The sequence below is a fragment of the Manacus candei genome, unplaced genomic scaffold, assembly GCF_025592945.1.
Source record: "Manacus candei isolate 608988 ecotype Guabito, Panama unplaced genomic scaffold, ASM2559294v1 h1tg000028l, whole genome shotgun sequence".
NCBI classification, from domain to species: Eukaryota; Metazoa; Chordata; class Aves; order Passeriformes; family Pipridae; genus Manacus; species Manacus candei.
In genome coordinates this window covers 10,674,369-10,699,872 of record NW_026138076.1, presented here as the reverse complement: position 1 = coordinate 10,699,872, position 25,504 = coordinate 10,674,369, and the positions used below count along the sequence as shown (strand labels likewise).

General features: G+C 39.3%; 1 protein-coding gene across 5 annotated transcripts in view; it reads right to left on the bottom strand.

The window, feature by feature from the left end:
* Window positions 1-4,445: 4,445 nt before the first annotated feature.
* Window positions 4,446-25,504, bottom strand: part of KIT (KIT proto-oncogene, receptor tyrosine kinase) — a 54,369-nt gene continuing 33,310 nt past the window's right edge. For all 5 annotated transcript variants that reach the window (XM_051790376.1, XM_051790379.1, XM_051790378.1 and 2 more), the window contains exons 8-21: window positions 20,587-20,701; window positions 19,458-19,651; window positions 18,255-18,361; window positions 18,036-18,162; window positions 17,674-17,778; window positions 17,476-17,586; window positions 15,695-15,845; window positions 14,027-14,115; window positions 13,548-13,675; window positions 10,642-10,764; window positions 8,820-8,931; window positions 8,627-8,726; window positions 7,886-7,991; window positions 4,446-6,759 (exon numbers count right to left, since the gene is read on the bottom strand). In XM_051790376.1, the coding sequence (XP_051646336.1) occupies window positions 6,634-6,759; window positions 7,886-7,991; window positions 8,627-8,726; window positions 8,820-8,931; window positions 10,642-10,764; window positions 13,548-13,675; window positions 14,027-14,115; window positions 15,695-15,845; window positions 17,476-17,586; window positions 17,674-17,778; window positions 18,036-18,162; window positions 18,255-18,361; window positions 19,458-19,651; window positions 20,587-20,701 (1,694 nt within the window). In that variant the 3' untranslated portion in view covers window positions 4,446-6,633. The remainder of the gene's footprint in view (window positions 6,760-7,885; window positions 7,992-8,626; window positions 8,727-8,819; window positions 8,932-10,641; window positions 10,765-13,547; window positions 13,676-14,026; window positions 14,116-15,694; window positions 15,846-17,475; window positions 17,587-17,673; window positions 17,779-18,035; window positions 18,163-18,254; window positions 18,362-19,457; window positions 19,652-20,586; window positions 20,702-25,504) is intronic.

The window sequence follows — 25,504 nt, the reverse complement described above, 5'->3', positions numbered from 1 at the left end:
TTCAGTCTGAATTATTTTCTGCCACGAAAAACATGACAAAACATGGCTCTCCTTCCAGCCTTCCCATTCCCTCCCCTCCTTCCCTTCAAGGGGAAGGAGAAATGCTCCTTGCTTTCAACAAATGACAAGAGTAGGTCCAAGTCACTGTCACATGGTCCTTCACACAGGCAGTGCTCAGGGCAGAGCTGACAGCACCACTCTGATCCCAAGGAGGTAGATCCATCTACTACTTGTGATTAGAAAAGTGCCGGGGTGGTGATCGGCACACATGACCATCATACGGCCTGGAGATCCTACGTAATTGCAACAATAGCTTACAAAGATGATTAAAAGGAGATTTGTTCCTAAAACCATTTAAAGAAGAGGCCAGAGGGGCTTGGGATAAACTGCTCTGCCTGCCCTGGCAGCGCATTTGCCTGCAGGACAGTGCTTACTGCAGCTGTCCTACACCAACACACACACACATTACAGAGAGGGAGCCAGAGCCTCCCTGCTGCTGGACAGGCCTTGAGCAGTTTGCCCAAAACCAGAATCTTCACCAGTGTTGTACTGCTTCATAGAAAAATCAAAAATATTGAACATGGCAAAAGCTGAGGCTGGCATGGCAACTTTATTAAGGAGCAATTAAAAAAAAAAGTGAAGAGGGATTAACATATTTTTTTCATCCCAGTTGTTTGGGACAGAGACTGTAAGGCAGGTAATATGCTTCCTGTTGAGATTAACCAGCAGAGTAACAGAGGCCATCTGAGAAGCAAATCCTCTGGATTAACTCCTATCACTCCTGGAGAAATTCCTGTCCCCTGTCAAGTGCTGGTGGCTTCTTTGCAAGGGGCCAATGTGATACAGTGCAGATGTTCTTCTGTACCCTAGAAGTGCCATACGTGGCCCCAAAGAGAAGTTGGTTGGTGAGTACTGCTGGGGATGCCCATCCTTGTGGTGGAACCCCAGCAGTCTTGCTGCCTGGGGTCCTACTGGTGCATCCCACGGGAGACCACACAGCAGAGTGCAGGCAATGCAATACTACCTGCAGTAACAGGAGGGATCTATTTTTATGATTAAAAAGATTGTTTTGTTTTTCCACTTCAGTGCCCAAAATCAGCTTGGTTCTTTTTCCTGCAACCTTACATGTGAAACCCAAAGAACTGTTGCCACTCAAAGGAGCCTGAGAAATTCTAGGAAATCTCTATGGAGATAAAAGTTAATGGCCAGAAGTGATGCAGCAAAGCTTTGGTCAGCCATGTCCTCTGGGTTCCTGCTGGGGCTGCCTCCCTCCAACCCAGGGCTCTACTTGTGAAGAGCAACTCCCCACTACCAGATTCAGGTAATGCCCCAGGCCTCTGAGTTCTCCAGCAGCTTAACCATGAACTTTTGAAAACTAATCATAAACCTTGGGTTTTTGATATTTCATGGAGGAGGGAGGGTTACCAGTACTGCTCATATTTTTATATTTTTTTCCATGCCCCAAAATGCCAGAAGCTCTAAAAGAAAAGAATAAACCTTCAAAAATTAGATAACTAATTGTAGTGAAGTGATTTGATTTTATCCTACTTAATTAATTTCATCAATATAGTTCCAAGTATTCTGACAAACATGCTCTACAAACATTTGTTTTCATTGTTAAAAGAGGGGTAATTTGTACTACACACTGATGAGTACTGATCTATAAGGAAAGCTACATGCTGGGGCGACCTGATGGTTGGATAGTGCTAAACCTGCCACACAAACCCCTTATCTGATATTGTGACATTGCTTAGCAAGGAGTGCATCCTTAAAGCTCAGCAGGCTCTTTGGGGTCTGCTGGTTTCTACTGCCTGTCACAACCTAGCTAAAATGATTTCCAGAACATGAACAGAAAAATTAAATGACTGGACCTATCACTACTAGTAAATAATCTCTGCTGCCTGGTTGGCAGCTGACAGATAATAATTCTTACCAAGAAGAATGACCAATGATCAATTTATGAAATATGGACAATCTTTCAGAAAACATAGCCTCAGAGCAACTTTTGGACACAAAATTACTAGTTATAGCATAATCTTTTAAGAAATTAGTGCTCAGGAAACATAGCAATTGAAAGTCATCTGTAACCATTACTCACAGTTACAGAAGTTTCTGGAAACCACAACTGAACTGCAGAGTAGGTTATCACATTTTTATTACAACTTTAGCTCTCAACCAGAGGCTAAAGTCTATGCAACTGCTCCTTCTCCTGTGCTGAGACTTAGACATCCCCACAGGACAAGTAGGAAGTTTCCTAATCCATGTTCAGGAAGACGAAAACGTTTCACTCTCTTGGTTTCAGCCTACAATACAGTAGAATTAACAATGCTGTTGTCCAAATTCTCTTGTGAACATTTTTGTCCAGGGTGTGACTGGTCATTCCCTGGTGACTTAGCCCAGGAACATCATGTCTCCATTTACATCCCCAAAGGCCCATATGGCATACAGATGTGAAAAAGAACCAGAAACAAAGAAATCTGGTGGTGGTGATGCGTATGATAGTGGTCACTAATTCCACGTATACCGCAGTGTTTCCATGACCTTCTTTCTTTTCTCCCACAGAGCCTATAGGTATTTGCTTCTCTACTTAGTAAAGAGGATAAAAGACAAGTCACTCCCTAGTGTTCAGCATAAGGTGAGGATTTTCTTTTCTACTTCTGGCTAAGTGCATGTTACAGTCAAGATTCTCCAAAGGGCCCTAGCTGATTGCAAAATCACAGAAGAGTTGATGTTGTAAGCAAGGTCATCTGGCCCAACTCCCCTGCTCAAGCAGGGACACCTAGAGCCCATTGCCCAGGACTATTTCCACATGGTTTTTTAGTATCTCCAAGAATAGAGACTCCATAACCACTGGGACAATCTGTTCTAGTTCTTGGTCACCCTCACAATAAAAAAAAAGGTGTTTACTGATGTTGAGAGGGAACCATTTGTGCCGACTGCCTCTGGTCCTGTCAACTGCGCACTGAAATCAGTGACAATGATTTCAGTGTCACTGAAAAAGAAAAGAGCCTGAATCAGTCTTCTTTGAACCTTCCCTTTGGATACTTGATCCATGATGGTCCATGCTAGTAACATGGTGAGGATTTCTTTTTATATCTGGGTACAAAAATGCTTTGAAGGACAGATAAAATACATAGTAAATGTTGTCCTGATGTGCTTTTCCATGTAAGCTATTGCTTAGAACTGGCACAATAAAATAATTTGGGGGAAATGGGCTGTGTGATCATGAGCAGGGATAGAGGCAGTAATCATTGTGAATATTGTAATAAGAAAATAGAGTAAGATTCTTTCAGAAAGCAGAGATGCCATATCCTAGGGTGTTTCAGAAGGGGAAACATTTCAGGAAAATAAAATTAATGATGCGCTAACCAAATAAATACATAAAATAGCTCCTTTGGCTATGCTAAATGAGAACTCACAGATTATTTGTACAATTCAGCTACTGGAATCCCTCAGTATGAACTGAACTCTGCTTGAATGGGGGGGTGGACAAGACAGGGAAAAAATGAGTCCAAATCAGACACAATCTTGGTATCTTCTGAAGCATTGCTAGAAACAATGACAGTGCTAATTGGGACAAAACCTGCACCTCCTGGTTCCTGGTAAAATTAGGTTTTAATTTCCTTAACTAGTTTTAACAAACAGAGTGAAGACCTAGGTGGAAGAAAAAAAAAGGGAAGCTGTTTAACAAAGGAAACTAAAGGAGGAGAGCTCTTCAAGGAGGTCTGCTGACAGAAATGTTTAAGGACCAAAACAGCTGAGGTCAGTCTCTCCTGTGAAATAGCAGGGGTTTTGGTATCTAGAAACTTATGCTTTTATGCTCTATATCTACTATTAAACCATGCACCAGCCAGGCCTATGAAAACTCTTATGCAGCACATGAACAAGCGTGAGTAGGGCACTCACAGATTTCAAACCTGGAGTAACTAAAGCAGGGGGTCTCCCACTAAGACACAAGGTACCTGCTCAGCAAGAGAAGCATCTCATTTTCTCTTTATGACCTCCCCTCCAAAGGGGGGTCTGAAGCAGCACCAGTTATTTCCTGCTGCCTCCCCTGCAGTGCTGCACTCGGCCAGCCCAGTCTGAGCTTAGTGCCAGGGTGCAGGAGGGGACAAGAGCATGTACATGTGTTTAAGGAAGGGGGGATATTCAGTATCACTGCAGCCTTTGAGTGCCTCCAACTGTCTCTGCAACCAAACTCTTAATAACACTGAGATATCTTTGTTTTAAATACTGTTCATGACACATAGACTGCATCAACAGACGGCAGGATCAATCTTCTAATTGCAATTCTTTCCAGAATAAAGCTGCATCCAAGTATTTGTCCCATATATTCACAGGTAAAGGACTTACATAACAAATACACAGTAAGGTTGTCTGGCATATATTTGCAAAAATGTTTCAGAATGCCAAACCTGACCTGTGTGTGGCCAGACACTGAGATTTTACTTCACCCCAAGAATTTATTAAGACTTACATGAAAATAGTCCATCTTAACATGGGTAAACATCAGTAGCATTTGAATATGTATTTACAGATTTATTTGAACTTTTCTGAACTGCAATTCTACAACTGAGCAACATATCCATAAGTGTTTCATAAACTTTCAAACACATTTTTATACATATAGTTTTTGCATATATATATATATATATAAAAATATTTTTGAGACTCAAGGACTGAGAATAGTCAAAAGGACATTATTGCTACATTTCCATATTTACAAAAACAATGCATAAACCCACTCAAAACACCAAGCCATTGCAAAATAAGTTTCAAAAACCCCAAAATTATAAAAATATAAATTTCAAGAACGAAAAAAAACCAAACCTCTTTCAGCTAAGTGTCTGTAAAGTACCGAGACATCTATAACAACTACTTTGTCTACAATTGCTCTGAAAGCCATGTTACAAAAGAGCTTTTATAGCATTAAACTGAAAATGCTCAACAAGTATGCACAAGAGTGCATCCAAACAAATGGCTAACTTTGGAAAGGTGCAACAGCCTAAGTTCAGTGCAAATGGCTAATTTTTGACTAAACTCTTAAAGACAGATTTCTGTAACAATAAACCAAATGCACAGTCGTAGGAGGAGCATGGTATTCAATGTAACCCAAAATATACCACCAGTGTGTGTATTTACAATTACCTTGTATTTGGGCAGTTAGTTATACTTTGAATTGCATGTAAACTCAACCAAAATCCTGGTAAAGTAAAAGTTACAGAGTGCTTAAGTGCATTGTAAATAAATAGGTACTCAGCTAGTACTCTGCCTCTGATGAATGCTTCTCTCAATGCCATTACATATTTCTAGGGGTCAGAAACAAAGGAAGAAAAGAACTAGCAGTGCTCCTGATGAGAATAAAAGGGGTTAGAAAATACTTGAGCCCAACCCTAGGCTCAACAGATGCTGATCCCAAAGCCTCCTGTGTGTCAAGGAAAACTGAAGGGATTCTTTCGTTTATCCCATTTATAAATTCAGCACTCCCCAGTTAGACTCTTCCTTATTACCCTCTCTGGACTACCATGGAAAGATCAAACAACTCAGGGTGGGGAAAATAGCCCTTTCTAGTTAGCACCATCCAAGACTGCCTGCGGGAAGAATTCACCTCAGCAGGACAAGATAAAGAAAGGGCCCCCAGGAGAGAAATTTTTGGCTCTGCTCTGACTTAGATAAGATGACTCGTTAAACGGCCTCTCCTCCAAACACACAGTTTATTGGAAGCAGCCCTCCTCCTCTATTTTGACCAATTTGGCAGGGCCACTAATCTTTGGTGAACATTTTAGACATTACTATTAGCAAAACAAACATCAAAGCCCTTGGGCTCTCAAGACAGGAGGGCACAGGAATGGTTCAGGCTCAAAGGTGGAGTTTTATCCTGGGCAGCTTTATCCTGGCAGGGAATGCGTCAGTGGGAAGTAGTGCATACGTCCGTGGAAATCCTGCAACTAGTTTGCAAGGCTGACAGTGCAGGTGGGAAATAAAGATGAAGATCCATACTCTTTTTCCCTTCTCCTCTGGTTCAAACCCCAGAGCTCCCAGGAGGGTTTCCAGCTGTGCAGATCAGCTTTGGAAGGGTCTTGGTCCATTCACCCCTCTTTCCCAGGTACGTACAGTGCCCTCACTGGCCTCCAACCTATGATACCTGCCAGGGAAAGCTTCTCGGGCTTGACTGATGTGGAAAGGGGTTTGCAAAGCCATTAACTTCATATTAGTTTATTTCTTAAATTCGGCAAAACAAGATTAACTAGAAAATGACTGTATGCATTCCAGGCACAGATCCAGAGAAGGATCACTGCAATTTTGGTTTGATCTACATTCATCTCATTCCATATCCTGGCTCAGGAATTCTTTTGTTGGTTGGTTTTTCCTTCACATCTGGCTCTCTACTGCAAATACACACAACACAGCAAAATATATACAGCTTCAGTTAACACTGTAATGATGCCTGTAACCGTGCTCAGCAGATTAGGTTTATGTGTAACAGTACATGGTAAAGGACAGTATTACAACAATGTTTCAGCTACACAGTGGTAGTAGTGAGTAAAAGTAAGAGAAAATATTGAAGTCATTCCTCTCTCACCCCCTGCACAATACAAACAGCTCTGAGCTCCTCTTCTTTAGAGAAGCCACTCAGACTTCTTCGCGTACCAGGAGAGGCTGAGTAGATGAAGCACTGCTACCCACTGAGTTAATCCTCACTGAGTGATCTGGAGCATTTCCTTGACTGGAAGGTGGGGTTGAGAAGTTGGCATAAACCTGCAGAAGCCAAAGACTGGTGTCAGTACTCTGCAGACTGCTCCCTTCATGCGTTTTTGGAGAGCTCTCCTTTCCTAGCCTTTTCACACTACACACCGTCATGGAAGGGTTCCAGCTCAGGCATTTCAAATCAAAATAGTTTCAAAAGGTCTTGGGCTTAACTGCTCTTTTAAAGAAACAAGAATCTTAATCTCGACAACACCACAGCTTCAAACTGCATGCCAAATTTCAACTGAGCTCGAAAACACACAGTTCAGGTTATTACTAAACTCCCCCAGAAACCTCACTAATACTTCCTTCACATTCTTGCTTTTGTTTTAGTAATGTCTGCACCTGCCAAAAATACGCTACAGGATGCAACTGAACACCAGCAGCTTTCAGTTTCCTCTTTTCTCAAATTGTCAGGAAGCCATGTACTCTGTGCCTAAACAAGGCATCCAGAAGGTAAAGAGAAGCTTTATTTTTAAACCAGGTTTTAAATATACTTTTTCAAACCCCAATAACACAAAAAGTTATGGAGAGAGAAAATCCAAGTTTTTCATGTGCCTCCAATTTTTCTTTAGACTGTTTTGTCCAGTTAAGCCACTCAGAATAGGTTTTTACTCAGGAACGGTCAAAAGAGCAGCAAATACAGTTTGTCATAACATACCTCCAAGGTCATATAAATAGAACTAAGGGAAGCAAGTGAGAAGATGCAGAGGTGCACCAAAAGCTCCACCCTTTCATCCAGAAAACATTTCTAATAAAGTTAAATATACTTCATTTCTGTTTCCCAGATTAATAGAATTTTTCATAGTTCGGGATAAAGGAATTTATGTTGCAAATGTATGTACATACATACAACATGTATGTAGTTACATGTTGTAACATCAAAATTGTTGTGACAGGTCTATTTTGAGTGAGAAACATCAATCATACAAAGAGTCTCCCCCAGCTGGTACATTTTTGGTGTGGGCTTAGACAACTACTGCCTAATAACACAGCTAAGCAGAAGTGAGTAGCCCAGATATCATTTCTACAACTCAAACTGACAGTGCAAAGCTACATAAATAACACTGGAAATAAGTGCCTGGGCTCTCTGCTCTAGTATAACACCTTGTTTGAAACTGCTTGATCCATAACTTACCCGGGGGGCATTATCTGAAAGCTGCTGCTCTATCATCTGTACAATTTGTTTAAATGTGGGTCTTTGTAAAGGATCAGCATCCCAGCAGCTCTTCATTATATCATACCTGTAAAGATACTGAAATTAAGTACTGCTCATGGGGAAGTCCTTAGAGCTTTTATCCTGCCTCCATTATTATTTTAAAGAAAAGTGTGACCCAGTCCCATCTTCTTTAAACAACTTTTAAGAACAGGAATGGTGTTGCTAACACCTGTGTTTGTGACAAGGGAAGACTAAGTACTAATAGGAGGCTCTGGACACAGTTTTCTTTGACACCTTGCTAAATGCCAATCCATTTACAAAACAGTGAATTAGGGGTAGCTAATAAAGAAGATCAGTAGCCAGTCCTCTTGCCAGTCCTTCTTGTCAGGAAGTACAGCACAAATGCAGATGCTGTACAGTCTGGTGATACATCTCACTGACTTATTTATCTGAAGTAAAAATGTTTAATTATGTACTGTGATCTGTCAGTAATTTATTGACACAGAGCAGATGCCATGAAAAAGTGATCAGATGGCACAAGGCATGAGTGTATTTCATTGCTTCTAACACATGCATGTATTCTGCTAGTTAGAGTACATTAATTACTTAAAACATGAAAAGAACTTAAAAAAAAGATAATGGGGCAGTGCAATGAACCTTAATGCAAGAATGCATCATTACTGATGTTTAGATGATTAGAGGTGCTGGTTGCTTGCTTACATTTCAGGCGGTGCACACTCAGGGCTAAACATCCTGTATCCCTCCTTGATCATTTTATAGAACTTGGAGTCCACAGGTATCCCTGGATAAGGGCTGCTTCCTGTTGAGAAAGCAGATGAGCAACATGATTTCTGCATCTCCAGTAAACCCCAAAATGAAATAGATCTGAAGTACAGATCTTCAAGGAGCTTACCTAAAGAAAAGAGCTCCCAAAGCAATATCCCATAAGACCACACGTCACTCTCAAAGGTGTAGACGCAATTGAAAATACTTTCGGGTGCCATCCACTTCACAGGAAGACGAGCCTTTCCAGGGAAAAGGGAATGAATTAAGACAATGGACATAAGGCAGACAGAATTAAAAAGATAAAATTAACCTTTTCTACTTTTTATGTGCTTTAAATGCTTGTAAAATAAGGAAGTAGAAATATTCAACAAAAATGAAAATCTTAACAATGTAGAGTCTCCAAGTGCTGCATCACTACTGATCTACCTTTCTGTGGGTCTACCAAACGAATGTAGTTGCTTGCACTCTGATTTCTTGGACACTGTTGGATTCCCTCTGTCTAGTTAATAAAGGGTATCAGGAAGTCGGAGGAAAATAATATAAATGACTGTGACATGGTTCTTCAATCAAACATGCGAGTCTGCTTTCGTGGACTAGCTGCGATAGGCACATAGATGAGATTCACATGGTTGAGACACTTTGAGGCTTTAATCAACATGAAAATAAGGGCCTGAGACATAAAGGCCTGCTGGGTGACAGCACAAGAGCAGATATCTCAAACATCTGAGGTGCCATGGACTGACTCAAGTGGAATGTGGCACACCCCTTCGGTGATAGATGCTCAGGTGTGGGATTTTCTCTCTTTATCAGCTTGCCCAAAGCCAGGCCACATAAGCTTCAGTTCCTTTGTTGTCACATCCCTAACTAATGACCAGCTGCTGAACACAGAGTCCTCAGCTGGGCTGAGGAGGAGAGTTGCCTTGCTGGATCTTCTCTTCTTTGAGAAACAGTGCAAGTGAAAGCATGCGTAGTCTGAAGGTAGCAGCTGGCTGCACCCATATGACACAGACTAAGAACAGTAATCCAAGCAGCATAAATCAGTTTGAGATGCAAAACACCTACACTTCATACACACTTCTCCAGCTTAACCACAGAAAAGCTCAACTTTCTTTTGCAGTAGGATTCTTTTTACTGCACTAGCCCTTTAAAGAGGACTTCAAGTGCTGCCAAGGTAATCTGCATCACTTCAAAGTGCCTTTGTACCCCTCTAGAGGTTTCATCAGTACTCATGAGATTGGTACTCTTCTACATGGGAAGTTTTAAACTTTTCTCATCAAAATATAGTGTCTTGTTCCAATCCTGTTACAGAGATTGAACTATAGCTACAAGTTAAAGATGTATTTACACATATGAGGTTAAGATCTCTGTATGGAATCAGAGAAAACTAAGGTCTTTTTGCCTCCCTAATTTATGCCCTAATTAATAAATTCACACTTCAAAATTCACTTTCTATTGTCTGAGTGATCTCTAACAGAAAAGAATGGGCTGCAAACCCCTGATTATTTAGATATTTTTAAAATATACTCAGTAATGGACAAATAGAGCAATGCTCAGAGAAAAAGTTTTCAAATAATTATATTTAGGATTGGGTTACCAGAATATTCCTATGACAAAACTTGCAATTATTCACAGAGCTGTAACTTTTAGTACATTCAAATACAATAGAAAGATTAGACATTATATTAGTGCAGCAAAAACATCTCTTCCACTACAACATATATTCAGATAGCAGTACATGTTTGCCAGTATAACAACATGCATATACCCAGGGTTTTGTCAGCACATTAAGTCAGAAATTGCCCCTCCTAACCTTCCTGACCAACACGGATATATGCCACAACTGGGAAATCCAGATTTCCATTTAACTAAGAAACACTTTTCTTTGTCTGTCAAGATAACAGGAACTCCTTTAACTTAAAACAAGTGGATAAAGTATCATATATACTTACATTTCCTTTGACCACATAATTTGAGTCATTCCTTATATCTCTTGCCAGGCCAAAATCACAGATTTTTGTAATTCGACCATGAGTTAGAAGAATATTTCTTGCGGCCAGATCCCTATGAATGCACTAAAAAAACAAACAGACAAACAAAGCTATTTTATAATATCTTTAAATGACTGTTCCTTGGTTACATGTTTATTTAGCTATATAAGTTACTGCATTATGCATTTTATGGCAAGCTGAAAGCCATGTGCTAATAAGCTTACTCAGATGATTAAACATTCTGGTGTAGTATCTTTACGATCATGACATTGATCCATGTTGTTGAGGTTGTCTATGCATTTATTTTAGAAAAGACCACTTGCAGTCACTTTGAATTTTTCAGTGTTCCACATTTTCAGCTAAAATATAATGTATTTTCCCCTCTTTTTTATCAAAATCATCATTGGCTTACTTCCTAATAAAGAAGAAATAGGGGAAAAATGTGGTTTGTTTCCAAAATAATTCCAATAGTCTATTAAGTAACTATTGTGGTTGAGGGGAAAATCCTGCAAAGCTGAAAATAGGGAAAATTATGGTAACAACTTCAAAGCACACAAACATTAAACTGAATTCCATTTCAGAAATACTTCTTTGGAAAACCTGAATTACTAAATACCTAGAAGAACTTTATAAGCAGACCTAAATATTTGAAAATATTGGAAATTTTCACATTCCAATGTCTTTCAGTGGACAGTCATGCATTCTGTGACCTAGCTAGCTTATATTCCAGTTTTCACTTGAGAAGTGGGCATGTGTTAATAACTCCAGCTACAGAAGACTGCCTGAGTTTCCCAGAAGCTGTATTTTTTTGTATGCAACTGGGGAGTCCCTGTGTGTTTGTTAGAGAATGGACATGGTTCTCTAACAAAATGATTTCTTTCTCCGTCTGGAAAGGAGAGTATTAAGCTTCTGCTTTACTAATGGCATATAGTACACAGATGACATCTATCTAAAAAACAACTGAAGATAGTTCAATTTTTCTTTTTTCCTTGAAATACAAAGCTTTCAGAATTCCCTATGAAAAATGACTTAAAATATCAAGAGTTACACAAATCAAGCTCAGAAAATAACTGCAGATTGCATAAGCAACCTGCAGTCACTTTAGCATGCTTACACAAGGAACTATTTTTAATAACAACTACTGTCTCAGAGGACTCTTGTTCAGCTCCTTATGCAACATATTCTGCACTTTGCATATGTAAGGCTGAGAACATAACTGCTCTGAAGCAGGATGGCGATGAAATGGCCAAGCACCAGTATGACTCCGCCTTACTCCTCCAGAATCAGTGCAGTTTGCATTGAATAAAGACTTTGTCCAACAGAGGAAGCCCTGTCTTGTGATTAAGGCACCATGTGCTTAAGGCAATTACCCTCTCAGAATAAGCTCCTACACCAGCTCCTGCATAGCCTTGATAGGCAAGCAAATTGCAGAAGTGCAGCTGGGTACTCTGCACTGCTGGTCTGCTTGGACCCTCCTTCCTCGAGGACTTGAGGCGATCTGAGGCACCTTGTCCATCAGCCCACGCTACTCTGTGTTACCTAGCTGGAGCTAAATGCATGTACATACACGACTGAAGAGGACCAAGCAGACTAACATGTTAGCACACTGCAACTTAATTCTTGATATCGTTGTCAATTCTGCACTGCCAAAGCGATACTGCACATTACTTCCCAATCTCAAGGTGAAGTGAGGTGACGTTACATTCATTATTGCCTTTGCTACTCAACACCACCGTGTCTGTTTGTGAAAATGGAAAGACTACGAAGAAAAAGTCTTCTGGGAATGATATATAGTGAATCCTGGGGCTACTTCATAGGAAAAAAGAAGAAATACAGAATATGTGTGCTCAGCACCAGATGTTCTGAATAGTGAAGAATGCAGAAGCATGGTGAACACCATTAAAATCTGTAACATAACACGTTTGCATGTCAGGCCTCTTTTGACCCTGTTGATAGATGAAAAATAAACTAAAGAGAAGTTTATGGTTTGGTTTGGAAGAAGGAACAGTGGGAGGAAAAAAACAAGTGCAAAAGTAAGTTTTACTGTGCACTTTCCTTGCAGCAGAATCTGAGATGCATTTCCCAGTAGTAACACAGGACTCCAGGATTACCTTTCTTTCCTTGAATTGCCTAAATTTGGGCTTGTATTTTTCCAAGGTGCACCTGTAGTATTCTGCGCCTACATTAGTTATAGTGTTTACATGTTAAATGACTTTTTTCCAATACGATGTGAGAATAACCATTGGAAAATCCTAATTATGCTGTACTTAAGACTTCTATTCTTTATAAATCCCTTTCTGTTATACAATACCTCTCCTAAGAAACCCAGAGAAATGTCTATTATGCTCAGTGTAGCCAAAAAAGATTAAAAAGATTCTTTGTGGGTCTCTCAGCTGATTTTATCTTTCCAGAAAATTAAACATTGAGACATCTCCTGTGAATTAAGCCATACTTACAAAAAAAGCACATAATGTGATAGCTCCCCTGTTTATGGCAGTATTCTACATGAGAGAAGTAGCAGGTGCAGCATTGTTTAAAACTCATGCAAATAGATAGTTTTGCACTGATTCTACTAGCCTGAACTGTGGATATACAATAGCACTGCTTCACATTGACTACTGTGCACCCTATATTCTGTTTTATGGGATATAAAACATCACTTTTGGCCAATAAGCACAGTATGGAACTCCACCCTTAGGCAAGCTTCAGGTACGAGAGAGAGTGTACCAGTTTGCAGTGTTTGTTGAAAAAAATATAGAAATATTCGGCATTTAAACACATGGATCACATTGGAACACCGAAAGTGACGCTAAAAAAAATAAAAAAATATATTGGTTCTGTCCAGCTCTGAAAAATTCTTAACTTACATTTTTGGAGGCAAGGAAGCTCATGCCCTTTGCCACCTGGTAAGAAAAGCTTAGGAGATTTTCAACATCTAGAGCAAGTTCATCATCTTCTGGCATAGAAAGGGTAACATCCTGATCAGCGTAGGATCCTACGGAATATAAACAAAAACAGCTTTTGAGTTGAGCAAGTGCAATCATGTAGAAACATGAGTTGTGTTAATGTTAAACACAACAGTTATTTGAGTAAGTACCAGTCTAGAGTCACATAAATAGCCCATCACCAAAATGCAAAAAACAATCCTGATACTCCATTTAAGTGTGGAGAAATACAACACACTGTAATTTAGCATATTGTTCTTTTTCAAACCTTCTCATACCAATTACTGAGTTTTAATTGTCCCCATTCATGAGACACAAGTATGATAAACCTGAAAAAAATCTCTGAAGCCCCTCTTTCTGCACTCCCACCAGCAAACAGAATTCCTTGTCACTGAACTCACCGGACTTCACAGGACGTTTTTTATCAGCCTTTGGTGGGACTGCATATGACACTCCTGGTTTCATGTCCATGTACTCATTGGCAGCATCACTGTAGAGGCAGCAGATCAAATGAAACATAGTTTAATGAAAAAGGTCTCAACAGCCATCCAAACAAAAAGCCAAGGTCACGCCAACCTTCTGAATATACTGCTTTACAAATCATCAGTAGATTGGAAACTAATGGATGGATGGGTGAAAAAGTTGAGGAAATGCCTGTACAGAAAGAGAGGTTTGACAATACAGTTAATGATACATCTCAAAGTTTGGAGTTTGGCTCAGGTGAGCAAACAAAACCTTTCACATGAATACTGTTTATACAGATTTCACTCTCTATAAAATAACATCCAGATGTTTCACAGGATCTGCTAATGCTTCCTTCTTCTGCTTAGGCCAACTTCTACCAAATATTTCAGCAGTTCAATTGGTAATTGAAATGCGGAATAAAAACAGTAAAAAATGTTAAATGCAGAGATTCCCAAGTTCCATAGGGGATTCATATGTATTTCAAAAAATCAGCTGAGGCTTGGGATAGCCATCTACTACATTCTTTTAAGTCTAAATTTTCATGCTGCCCTGTATAATTCAAATGTACAGATTTTCAGACTATATGATTTATAAATAAGTAGTTAGGCACCTTTAGAAATGATGGATGTACTTTGGCATTTTTCACTTCATTGTCATTAGAACTCATATACTTCCTTAGCCTGACATATGTGTTTAGTTTATATCCAATAAATGCAGCCAGAGAGCTAACATGGAAAGGAGCAATGAGATCACCAACAGTTTTAGTTACCATCAGAAACATCTATGATACACTATTCAGCAGGTACAACTTTACAGTAAATACAAATATGAGAATTTGGTAAATAATCTGCTGTTAATAACTCAATTTATAAAATGTGCTCAAACAGCGAGATTCCTTCACTGAAGAGGGCACACCTCCAATGGCAAATGGACAGGTATTGTAACAGACCCTAGGTTTTGGTAAGTTATTTCTCCCTCACTTTGCAAAGGGAAGGAAGTCTGCTTGGAAATGCACTTGGAACAACCCTGGGATGTTGCATCTAAAATGCAGCAGTTAAAAATATACAGATGAAGTAACTGGGAAAAAAAAAAGTACAAGAGCAATTCAGAATTGTGACAACGGGTTGTTTCATCACAAAATATAGTGAGCTGTCAGTAGTAGCCTGCCTCAGACACTGTAAGGCACTGGTTTGATTTTGTAAAAGCAATTTCTGAAGGCAGAAACTTGGTAGAGCTCAGAGTACTAACATCCCAACACTGGAGGAATTGTAATTCATGCTGCTAAATGAGCACTGGCAGTGTTAAATGGGAACAGCAAACACAAATGCATACGAAGATTGGAACTAAGGAAGTGCATAAAATAACTGCAGAAAATTTGATAAAGAAGTAAAACATAGAGTGTATACAATCCATTGCACTCTGTTAGAATAAACCACCCGCTGTACAAATTATCTCTTAATTGAATTGCTTCCTTGTGCAGCAAAGAATATTCAAAGCCTGTTTCATGAAAGATTTCTCCACACCTCTTATCTCTAACAAACTTTGATATCTCCTCCTTCCCAATCTTCTAAAAACACAAGTACATTTCAGCAGGTCATACTTACGCTGCAGGCTCTGCCTGATGCAAAAGGTTCTCATAAACTGCTGTATCTGCATGTTCTTCATGTTTTGGGCAAATAAATGAATCTCGCTTCCGTCTAAGAAAATTTAAAAGATCACCATAGCAGCAATATTCTGTAATGACCAGAGTGGGACCTGTAGATGCATGTAAGGTTTATAAAGCTGGTGAATATTGTTTTCAAAGCAGTAAACCCTACATAAAGATAGTATTCAGTGAAGCACACAGGCTGGACTATTAAAAAAAAAATCACACTGCCTAGCACTGTCTAGACTTGAAAAGTTATAGAAATGTAACCCAGCATCTTCCCTTTCACAAATGAACAACTATGGTCCAGCTAAAGCTGTGTCCCAATTAATTTTCTGCCCCTCAATAGCGTTACACTGTACAAAAATTAAACAAATAAGTCTTTTTCTCTTTCTTTGTGTGATAATGTTTCTGGCCAGACACATCTGTTTGATTTTGCTCACTTCCTGAAGGAAGTTATTTGTTCCAAACGTTAAGAGTAATTCAAGCTTCAAACATTAATCCTTTTGATTCACTTGTGTTTACAGTAGAGCTTCACACTCCTTCAGTAATGTTTTGGAAATGATGTAGAGTGTTATATTCTGCAGTATAATAGGAAAAATCATTCAAACAGAACAGCCCGCTGCGACAGAGAACTACATTGCACAAGGTCTTAGAATATTAAAATGAAATCAGAAAAGAGAATCAAGTCATCTTCAGCACGGATGTTTATAGATCAAATATGTGTCTTCTGAGTGAATGATTCCAGCTATGGATCTTGAATATGCAATTGCACTATGTGTTATTTCATCTCTAAGTTTATTCTGTGCCATTGTTTCCTAACCTCACTAGTTTATTTCCATTCTTTTGCAGTTAAAAACTATAGCTTTCACAATAGCAAAAACAGTGTTACTGGCAGGATTTTCTTACAGACACCACATTTTTTCAGCTGAGACACATACACTTAGGCCAGTGAGTCTACTTTGTTGACTGCATGAACAAAATTGTTTCATTCTATTTTTAAATCGTTAAATGTGAGAAATGTTTTGCCTTTGTCTAAAACTGAATTTTTACAAGCTCCTTTTCTTTGAAAAATTAAGCAGAAACTTAAAGAACATATATTTGAATAAGAAGCAACACCATCTTTCATATTAAAATGCACAGCTATTAAAAGTACAGGTCTCTATCATTCTGTATTAACACTTCAGATGTTTTCTAGCTTTTATTATGTATGAAAACAAACGTGAAACATTGTTGTGCAATATTTTATTCGGAAAATTATTTTTCTCAACTTTCTGCTGCTTAGAATTTGTAACTTTAGTGGTGCCTTAGCAGACACATTTGCAGATTAAACAGAAGACTGGAAGACTATACAAGAGAGGCCTGTTGACTTCAGCTTGGATACCAACAAGACACCAGTTCTCACTAATGAGAAAGAGCATGTGAGAGAAAAAATTTATACTGTACACTTTGTCATATCTCAAGAAGAAAGCACACAATGGTTCATATGAAAGAGAATAAAAGCAACCTTCTTGTTTAGCTGCAACTACAGTGCTCTTACTACTGGTTTTAGGATGAAGCTAAAATCTGGATTCACTAAATTACAGGTGATAGTCATGATGATCTGCAACCTGTCTAAGCATGGAATGTATTTAAGATTTCTACACTTATAGCAGCACCTTGGATTCTTCTTCACAAGGTTCATCCTCCAGGCAATAAAAAAAGGAACAGAAATAATCAATAATGTGTTGATAACCCCACCTCCAATAGTGCAAGCTCCAAGTAGATTCACAATATTAATGTGGTTTCCAAGGTAACTCAGCACTTTAAGCTCTGACATCAAGGCTTCTCTTTCTGTTAAATGGGCACTTGCTGCAAGGCAAAGCACAATGTTCAGTACATAACACACCGACCAGATAGAAGAGAGAAAAAATTGGTGAGTATACTACAGTAACTTACTTTTCAACATCTTTACTGCTACTGTCATAGCAGCATCAGATTTAAATAAACCATAAGCAGTGGCTTCAACAACTTTTCCAAAAGCTCCAGCACCAAGGGTTTTACCTAATAAAGCAAACAAAATACTCTGTAATGACTTGGAGTACTTCCTCCTGAAGGGCTCGACATTTTATTTTTTGATATAAAGAAGCTATTGCAGACGCGCCGGCTTGTTTTTTGTCCCAAGGTAAGAATGAGCAATTATCACTATCTGCATTATTGCACAGCATCTTTTTGACAAAACCCTGCTGTGTTTGACCAAAGTCTCCTATGAGACCTGAAGATTTCACCTTGCAGATGAAGTTAAATAAACCTAAACTAACCAAAACTCAAACGGTTTCTTGGAAATTCCCACTTGTGATCGTAAGGAAGTTGTGTTGGGTCTATGTAAACATAGTTGTTTCCATTTATTTCCTCAACAACTTTCCACTGAACTTCGTACTTGGGTTTCTGGAAAAGAAAGAGATTGGCTGTCACTACAGAAGCCTCCACAGGCAGCTCACACACTTTTCTAACTCAGGCAGAAGGGCTTCAGAATTTACCTGCAAATATACATACACCAGGATCATGACTATGATACACATCAGTCCTGCAGCGACTCCAAATGCAGTTAGTAAAGGGGTAAAAAGGGTATGGGTACGGATTTTCTCTGGAAAGAAACACAAAATTCTGCTTAAATACTGAACAAGAAAAACTATATTAAAAAGATACAGGTGAAAACCTTTCCTTAGTTCTTTTTTGTGAAACACAGTTTAGGGTTTTGACTTTCCCAGATGTGCTTCAGGTATATCAGAATGTCTTTTCTGAATGAGCTGTGGGAGACGGAGTTGGCACAGAAACCATCCAGTCTGATGCCTTGGGAGTCTCAGCTTCATCAATTCAGGAGGTGTGACACCAAGATCAGTTAATGCAAGGGGTCTGCATGATCTCAGTCAAATTAAGTTAAAGAGAGAAGCTTTTTTTCTGAAGTCCTAATTTCTTCTCTTCCCCTGCACCCTCCCCCGCAAGTGTAATTTCTACAGCACAGTCTTTACAAGTAGAGGTTGTGCCGAGTAGCGAAGGAATACCATTCCAGTACAACCCATCTGCCCCAAATCTGGCGTTTTTGTTTGTATGTTGTATCTGGGTGTAAGAGAGTAAAAACGAAGCAGAACATTTGGTTTCACAAAGAAGAGTACAGTTTTACACACACATTTCAAATCATCTAGGTTTGAGTGCTTTTCCCCCACAAACCCACAAATACTGCTAAAAAAACTCATAAGCCTTTTTGCAGTATGTTGTTGTTACTTCTTTTACAACAGCAGGACCTTTGAGCTCCAGGCAAGTTTGGGACTGCATTTTCCCGAGACATTGTAAAAACCTAAAATAAAATGCAATCTTTCCTTGAAAAAAAAAAAAAAGTGATGGCCTAAATAGTCAAAACAGACAATGACAAGAAAAGGGAGAGAGAGAAGGAAAGACAGGGTAATGCTGTATGTGGTTTGCCCCTGTGTTGCACAGACAGAATAAAACCAGCTACCCCTACTGCACTGCAGATCTGGAGCCATAAAAGGATGGTACCACAATATTAATTGAAAAATTAAAGCAATGTTTTGACAGCCAGAGCATGTAACATAGTGTGCTATCATACACTCGGCCACAGTACCGTCAACTTTCTTATGGTAAAGGTAAACCACTTAAAATCCTTTTACAGAAAGAGCTGCAGGACACCCTTGTTTTATGGTCTCAATCACTCCAGTCATTACCTTTAATAGCAAAGTTGAAGAAAGCAGAGCTCCTGTCCCCATTGCTGGAGGCCTCGCAGCACACAGTGCCGGTGCTCCTGAACATGCTGGTGTTAATTGTGCTTTCAACCCGGATTCGTTCAAATGATGGCACTGATGAATTTGTGTAACCACTTTTGATAAGCATGGGAGATATTGTCGGTGAATCAAAACACCTGGGAGAAACAATACTGACAGTTACCTGCCATGGATTGCTATCTGGAATGCCAGACCAACAGGTAACTAAACAACACTGCTCTAAAAAGGGATTCATCTGAAGCTCTTATCCTCCAAACAGCCTACTCATGATGTCACATTGTCTTTAATGCAGTCAAAAATTAGCCAGCTCTTTTCTTTTAAGATGCTGCTTCTCCTTCATATATCATGTATTGATAAATGAAGCACACATTGATACATGAGCACACATTTAAAATTTTTAAAAGGGTACTGTTTAAAACAATTAATGAAATAACAATTATTTCAGACATAAAACAAATTACACAGGTAGGAGGGAGACCCATGACTTGCTAGTATGAGACCTACAGCTATGGTGGAAGTAAACCAGAACCTTAAAACTTGCTTCACAAATGCTCACTTCACAGTGAAACTCTACAATCTTTTTAAAAATGCAATGACTAAATATCAGGTTTTATTCATAACAACTCTGGACTTGTATACTTGTCATATGTTTCATGTGAATGGAAATCTAATTACATTATGTCTTGAAAAATTACTTCATTACACGATAAAACAAATTATAACAACCTTATTCACAAGTGATTCCATGACTGGCATTCAGTGAAATTGCATAGAGAACATGTGTCATTTGAGGCCAAACTGATACAAACCATAGCTAGCTTGCAGCAGAAAGTTTGCCTTTTATGCAGCAGAAAGTGTTGGTTATTCTCCTTTCAAGGACAGAATGGAAAGGAGGAAAATGAAATGTATCCCTGCCTTCTCACAAACCATTGCAAACAATGTGATACAAAGAATGATGAAAACAGTGATGCAACGTTTGAACATAACTATTACCAAGTCATTTTATGTTCCTAATTTTTAATTAGAAATTGAGTGTGTTGCACCTTTGGAGACTCCTGTTTACTTAACTCACCTCTGCTCAGTTCCTGGGCTAAAATACCAGTATATGGTAGGGGCTGGGAATCCAGCTGCTACGCACTGAAGAACACCATTGCCAAGTATATCCAGAGTGAGAATTTCTGGTTTTGCTGCAATAAACAAAAACAAGAGTCATCCATTAGGAGAACACAGAATTTGCACTACCATTTGCTCTTCACCCCAGCAGAATGTGTGCATCATCATCCATGGAATCGCCCAGGTGAGTAAGAGCTCCTCATGCTCAAGGATGTCCAGGCCTGAACCGGTGTCCTACAAAAGCTGAACATTTGTGAAAATATTAGCTCTTACACTGAATGTTTTGGCTGGATGTCAGAAGAATACTTTATCTCCCCTGAGTATTTGGTTTGATGAAAGATCCTAAACCAGCAAAGCTCAGAGATTAAACAACCCAAAGAATTGTGTGCTTGGAACAACAGTGCAGTTCCCGTTTCTGCATGGCATGACTTTACCCGCCTGTAAAAAAGGACAGTTTCTCCACCGTTATAATTGTACTAAATCTGTCAAACCACATCCCTCTTACATCTGCCCTGTGTATTAAATATTACCACCGCAGCCAGAAAAGGAACTACAGAGCATGGCAACCAGTGCAGACCCCATCCCACAGAGGACAGACATCCTCTAAGATATTGCTAATGAAATGCCCAACTGCCTGATTCTCTGAAACACTGCATGTAGAGGAAACTAATATTGGGGAGAATGTATCAGCTTTCCAAATGAGAATTTGTGATTGCTCTGGCAGTTTAGAAAGCAATCCATTCAGCCGATGCCTTCTGCCACATCCTGAACAGGACTTATTCCTGCAGTTGGTTCAGGAGCTGCTGTTTCAAGTACGGGAGGAAACCAGAGCAGTCAGGTGGACTTCAGAGTCATTAATCCAATGTCACAGGCTTCAGCCAAGGGCACCATCAATAGAGCAAGATGTTTTTCCTGGTGAAACTCGAATTAGAGGTTTTGTTTCCCATAACTACCTTAGCTTCCTTGCAAAATCACCCAAACAGAAGCTAATGAAAAGAAACTATAAGCAATGATGCTGCTAACCTGATAGGTACAAGTTAAGAGTCCATTATCAGCTAATACAGCTTTATAGAAATGTAAGACAAACTTCTAATTCTAGAAAGTAGTGAAACTGTATAGACTGCAGCGAGAAAACACAGATTTATTTCAGGAAAAAACCATGTACAAAGACTGTATGGTGTTCATTTTTAACAAATATTCTACTCACTGATTAAATTAAAAGCAATAAAGCACACGTATATTCTCAATCACATACCATCTCCTTGTGACTTGTTACAGGAACCAAATGTTCTTTCATTTCTAAATCCACATGTGTTTTATGCAAACCACCAAGAACAAAACATTGTTGTAAAATGTTGAGATTGATTTTCAGCATTATTCATTTGGTGAGGAATTTTCTGAGAGCACACAGCATCTCATCCAGCCTCAGTGCTCACAGAATACATGTAATTCACATTTCTGAAACTCCAATCAAAATGGCTGGATTGTGAAATTGTAATTAGCTAAATTATTACCCATGTGCTATGTTTTAGGCAACATTATAGCACAACATAACTCAAGAAATGAGAGACATGACAAGTCAAATATAAGAGGAGTGTGAGCATTAAGCCCCGGTAAAAATATTGTGCGAGAGTTGGTCTGCATCTAACATCTTCTGACTTTGAGTGAGGGAAACAAAAATGCCCGTATTAGTCAGGCTCTTTCCACTGTAAAAACCTAGTGCAATAAAAGCCTGTCCACATGGCCACAATCTCATGTGGACTTATCCTGCAGCAATGGAGGGAAACAAGAGGCTGTGCAGAGTTAATGCCTCCAGAAGCCCAGGCAGAGTGGTCCAGCCTTGGTGGTATGGGAAGCTGAGCTGCAGCAGCCTCCGAGAACAGCTGACCTAAGAGCAGTTCTACCTGTCATGCACCTGGTGAAGCACTTTGATGTGGCAATTAGCATGATCAGCCTCTCTCCACCAGCACTGAGGGCTCCCAAGCTTCCCTGGCTCAAAGAAATTAAGGGATGCATTTCACTTGAGGCAGCAAAGAGCCCCCTAATCCAGTACCCAAGAGGACTGAGACGGCTGCTACTGCTGTCCTCCAGGCTGTGCCTTTGCCGGCTCAGGCCACATATGTGTCTCAGCACCTGCACCTCGTTCTGGCAGCCAGAGTATCTTCCTCAACCACCAATGTAGGTGCTCCAGGGGATGCTGGAGCAAAGATCGACTAGCTTTTGCAAACAGATGCCAAGCTGTCACCAAGCATCTTCTTTTTAAAAGGGATTTTACTGTGCTAGATTTTATGACTTTCACTGCCTTATTACCCCTGCTGTCAGACAGACTCTTAATGACTAGACTTTGCTTATTGTTTTGGCTTTAACCCTTTAAATACTTAACCCTCCATTACATCACTCAGCATATATGCATATTGCTTCTGTAATTGGTCATTAAAAGTCTTAAACTTCTAATTTTACTAAGTTTATTAGTTGCTTTTCAGCTTTTATTGATTCTATTGATTAAATGACCCTAAATGTAACAAAGATAACTTATAAGAGGTCACTGGTATTTTAATTCAATGTACTGTATCATGAATTTTGCATTTAATTTCTTTTTATTGTCAATTTCCCTTTCTTCATTCTTAACAAAGTGAATGTCTAAAAAGCAACACTTAATAGGTATTGTCAGTCAGCCCACACAAAGAGAGAGTGCTTTTCTTCTGGATCTACAATTTCTGGATTGGAACAAATCTTTTTACAATATCATGGTGACTCCTCATTTTTTCACTGCTTAGTTCAACAAGAGGAAAACAGCTGAACTTGGCTTTGTGTGATCTATAATAGCATGACCAGTTTTCTCTTTGCAGCATGAGCCCCAACTGCGTAGATAATATTTTGTTGACTATAATTAAGCTCAGATATTATTTTGCACTAAACTCAGTTACTACTTGGAAGGTTCCTCCGCTAATTGCTAGATGCACCATACCTTGCCACTCTGGAGATTTCTACAATATCTTAATTGTAACTGAGTACAGTATGCTGCATATCAAGCTGTAATTTTCTTTTTGATTCCTAATTTCAGAGCTCCTTCCTTACGTACTTTATGTCACATTTACTATGAATTACTATACTATTTCTTAAAGCAATTTAGTATTATTTCAGACTAGCATATGCAATTGCTAAATATGTTTAAATCCAAGCAAAGTATTTCTGCACTGGGTTTTTCATGTCTTTCAGCAAATGCTTTGGCATCAACTTTTGTTTATGCGAAGACATTCTCTGCTGATTATGTATCCTGTTTTACCTGTTTGATTACTTTCTGCTGATTACTTGCCCAAGCCAGACGTGTAAACATCACGATCTACATCCAAGCAATTTATGCAAAATCCCTGACAACGATGCCAGGTCAGGATGCACCATAAGATCAGGATACAACCAACCCACATGTAACTTACCTTTGGCAATTACTCTGCTATGTCAAATGATAGAGTATGTTGTCATGTAGTTTGTCTCTCATACCTAAATGATGAGCATTTTACAAGCCAGTGAAAACAGGTTATTTTTGTTAAAAAAAAAACCCTAGAAAGACCAATCTATTTATCTCTTCTTTTCAAGATGAAAAAAATGTTTGCAGAAGCTTAGTCAAAATGCCAAAAGAAACTCTTTTTTAGTCAAGTGCCTCAAATCCATCTACTTCAGCAATGGCTGCAGTCCGCCCAGGGCCACAGCACATGGTAACGTGCTCCATGGGACTGCTTAAATGTCCTCAGGGCATCCCAAGACTGATCTTCCTACTTACAAGACCAGTAGTTGAAGCAAGAAGGAAACAGACTTGCTGGTTGTACGGACAAGCCATTCAAAAGAACTAAACTGTCTATGCTCCCTCTTGCCTTGTCCATCTTGCTTCACCATCTTCTTCCTAGTCTGGTTTTCTAACCATGATTTACAGGGATTTTCAGCTTTTATCAAGTAGCGCATACCTCAAAAGCAGCAACATGGAGATCTGCATTGAGAACTGACACCTGATGATGACAAAACTGGATTTTTTAGGTTATTTTTGGCTAGGTTTTTTGAGTTCTTGTGCCCAGACTATGTCCAAGCAGCCTGCAGAGCCTGGGAGAGCTGGGAGAACCATGAACAGCCTCTCGCTCCAAGTACATGTATGACATTGTGAGTGGGAAAACACTATCCAACTTCATGTGAACTAACAGTTCCACAGGTAATCTGGAATTTCTCCCATTCCTTCACAGAAATTAAACTTCTGGCTCAACAATTTGCTCCATTAATCTGTTAAATACTAGAATTATCCCTTATGACTGTAACCCACACTCATGCACTGAGACAAAAGACATCTGAGGTCACCAGTGCCCTCATCTCAGAAATCACAGCTAGGAAACAGAAAAGGTACAATAGAAATGACAACATTCAGAAATGAAAGAAGAAATGCCATGTTCTGAAAGGAGCTCAAGTGACATTTCTGACCCGAACTATGTCACTGCATAGAGATGCTACAAATGTTGATCTTCAGTGACAAATGAGAAGAATTCGGAAATTAATATATAGGACTTGATGCATTTGTGGAAGTCTTGATAGTCCTCTTCATAAAGCTATGCCTGGAAAAGGACACACTGCTGCTAAAGCATAGCAGCAACACAAAACTGCATTTACAGCACATTCATTTACTTTCTATACAGTTCCTCCTGCTGGGCTCAAAGGCATCATTGCCTACCTCGCCCTAGTTTCTCCAGTTTGCCTGCAGTCCCCTCTTGGTTTAATTTTCCTTAAGCCTAGCCTTTAGCAGCTGCCAATATCTGTTTGCTGAGAGCATGAAATGCTCTAAGTGGATGCTTCTGCTAAGGACAGGGTTTTCTGAAGGTTTCCTTGATTTACTTTTG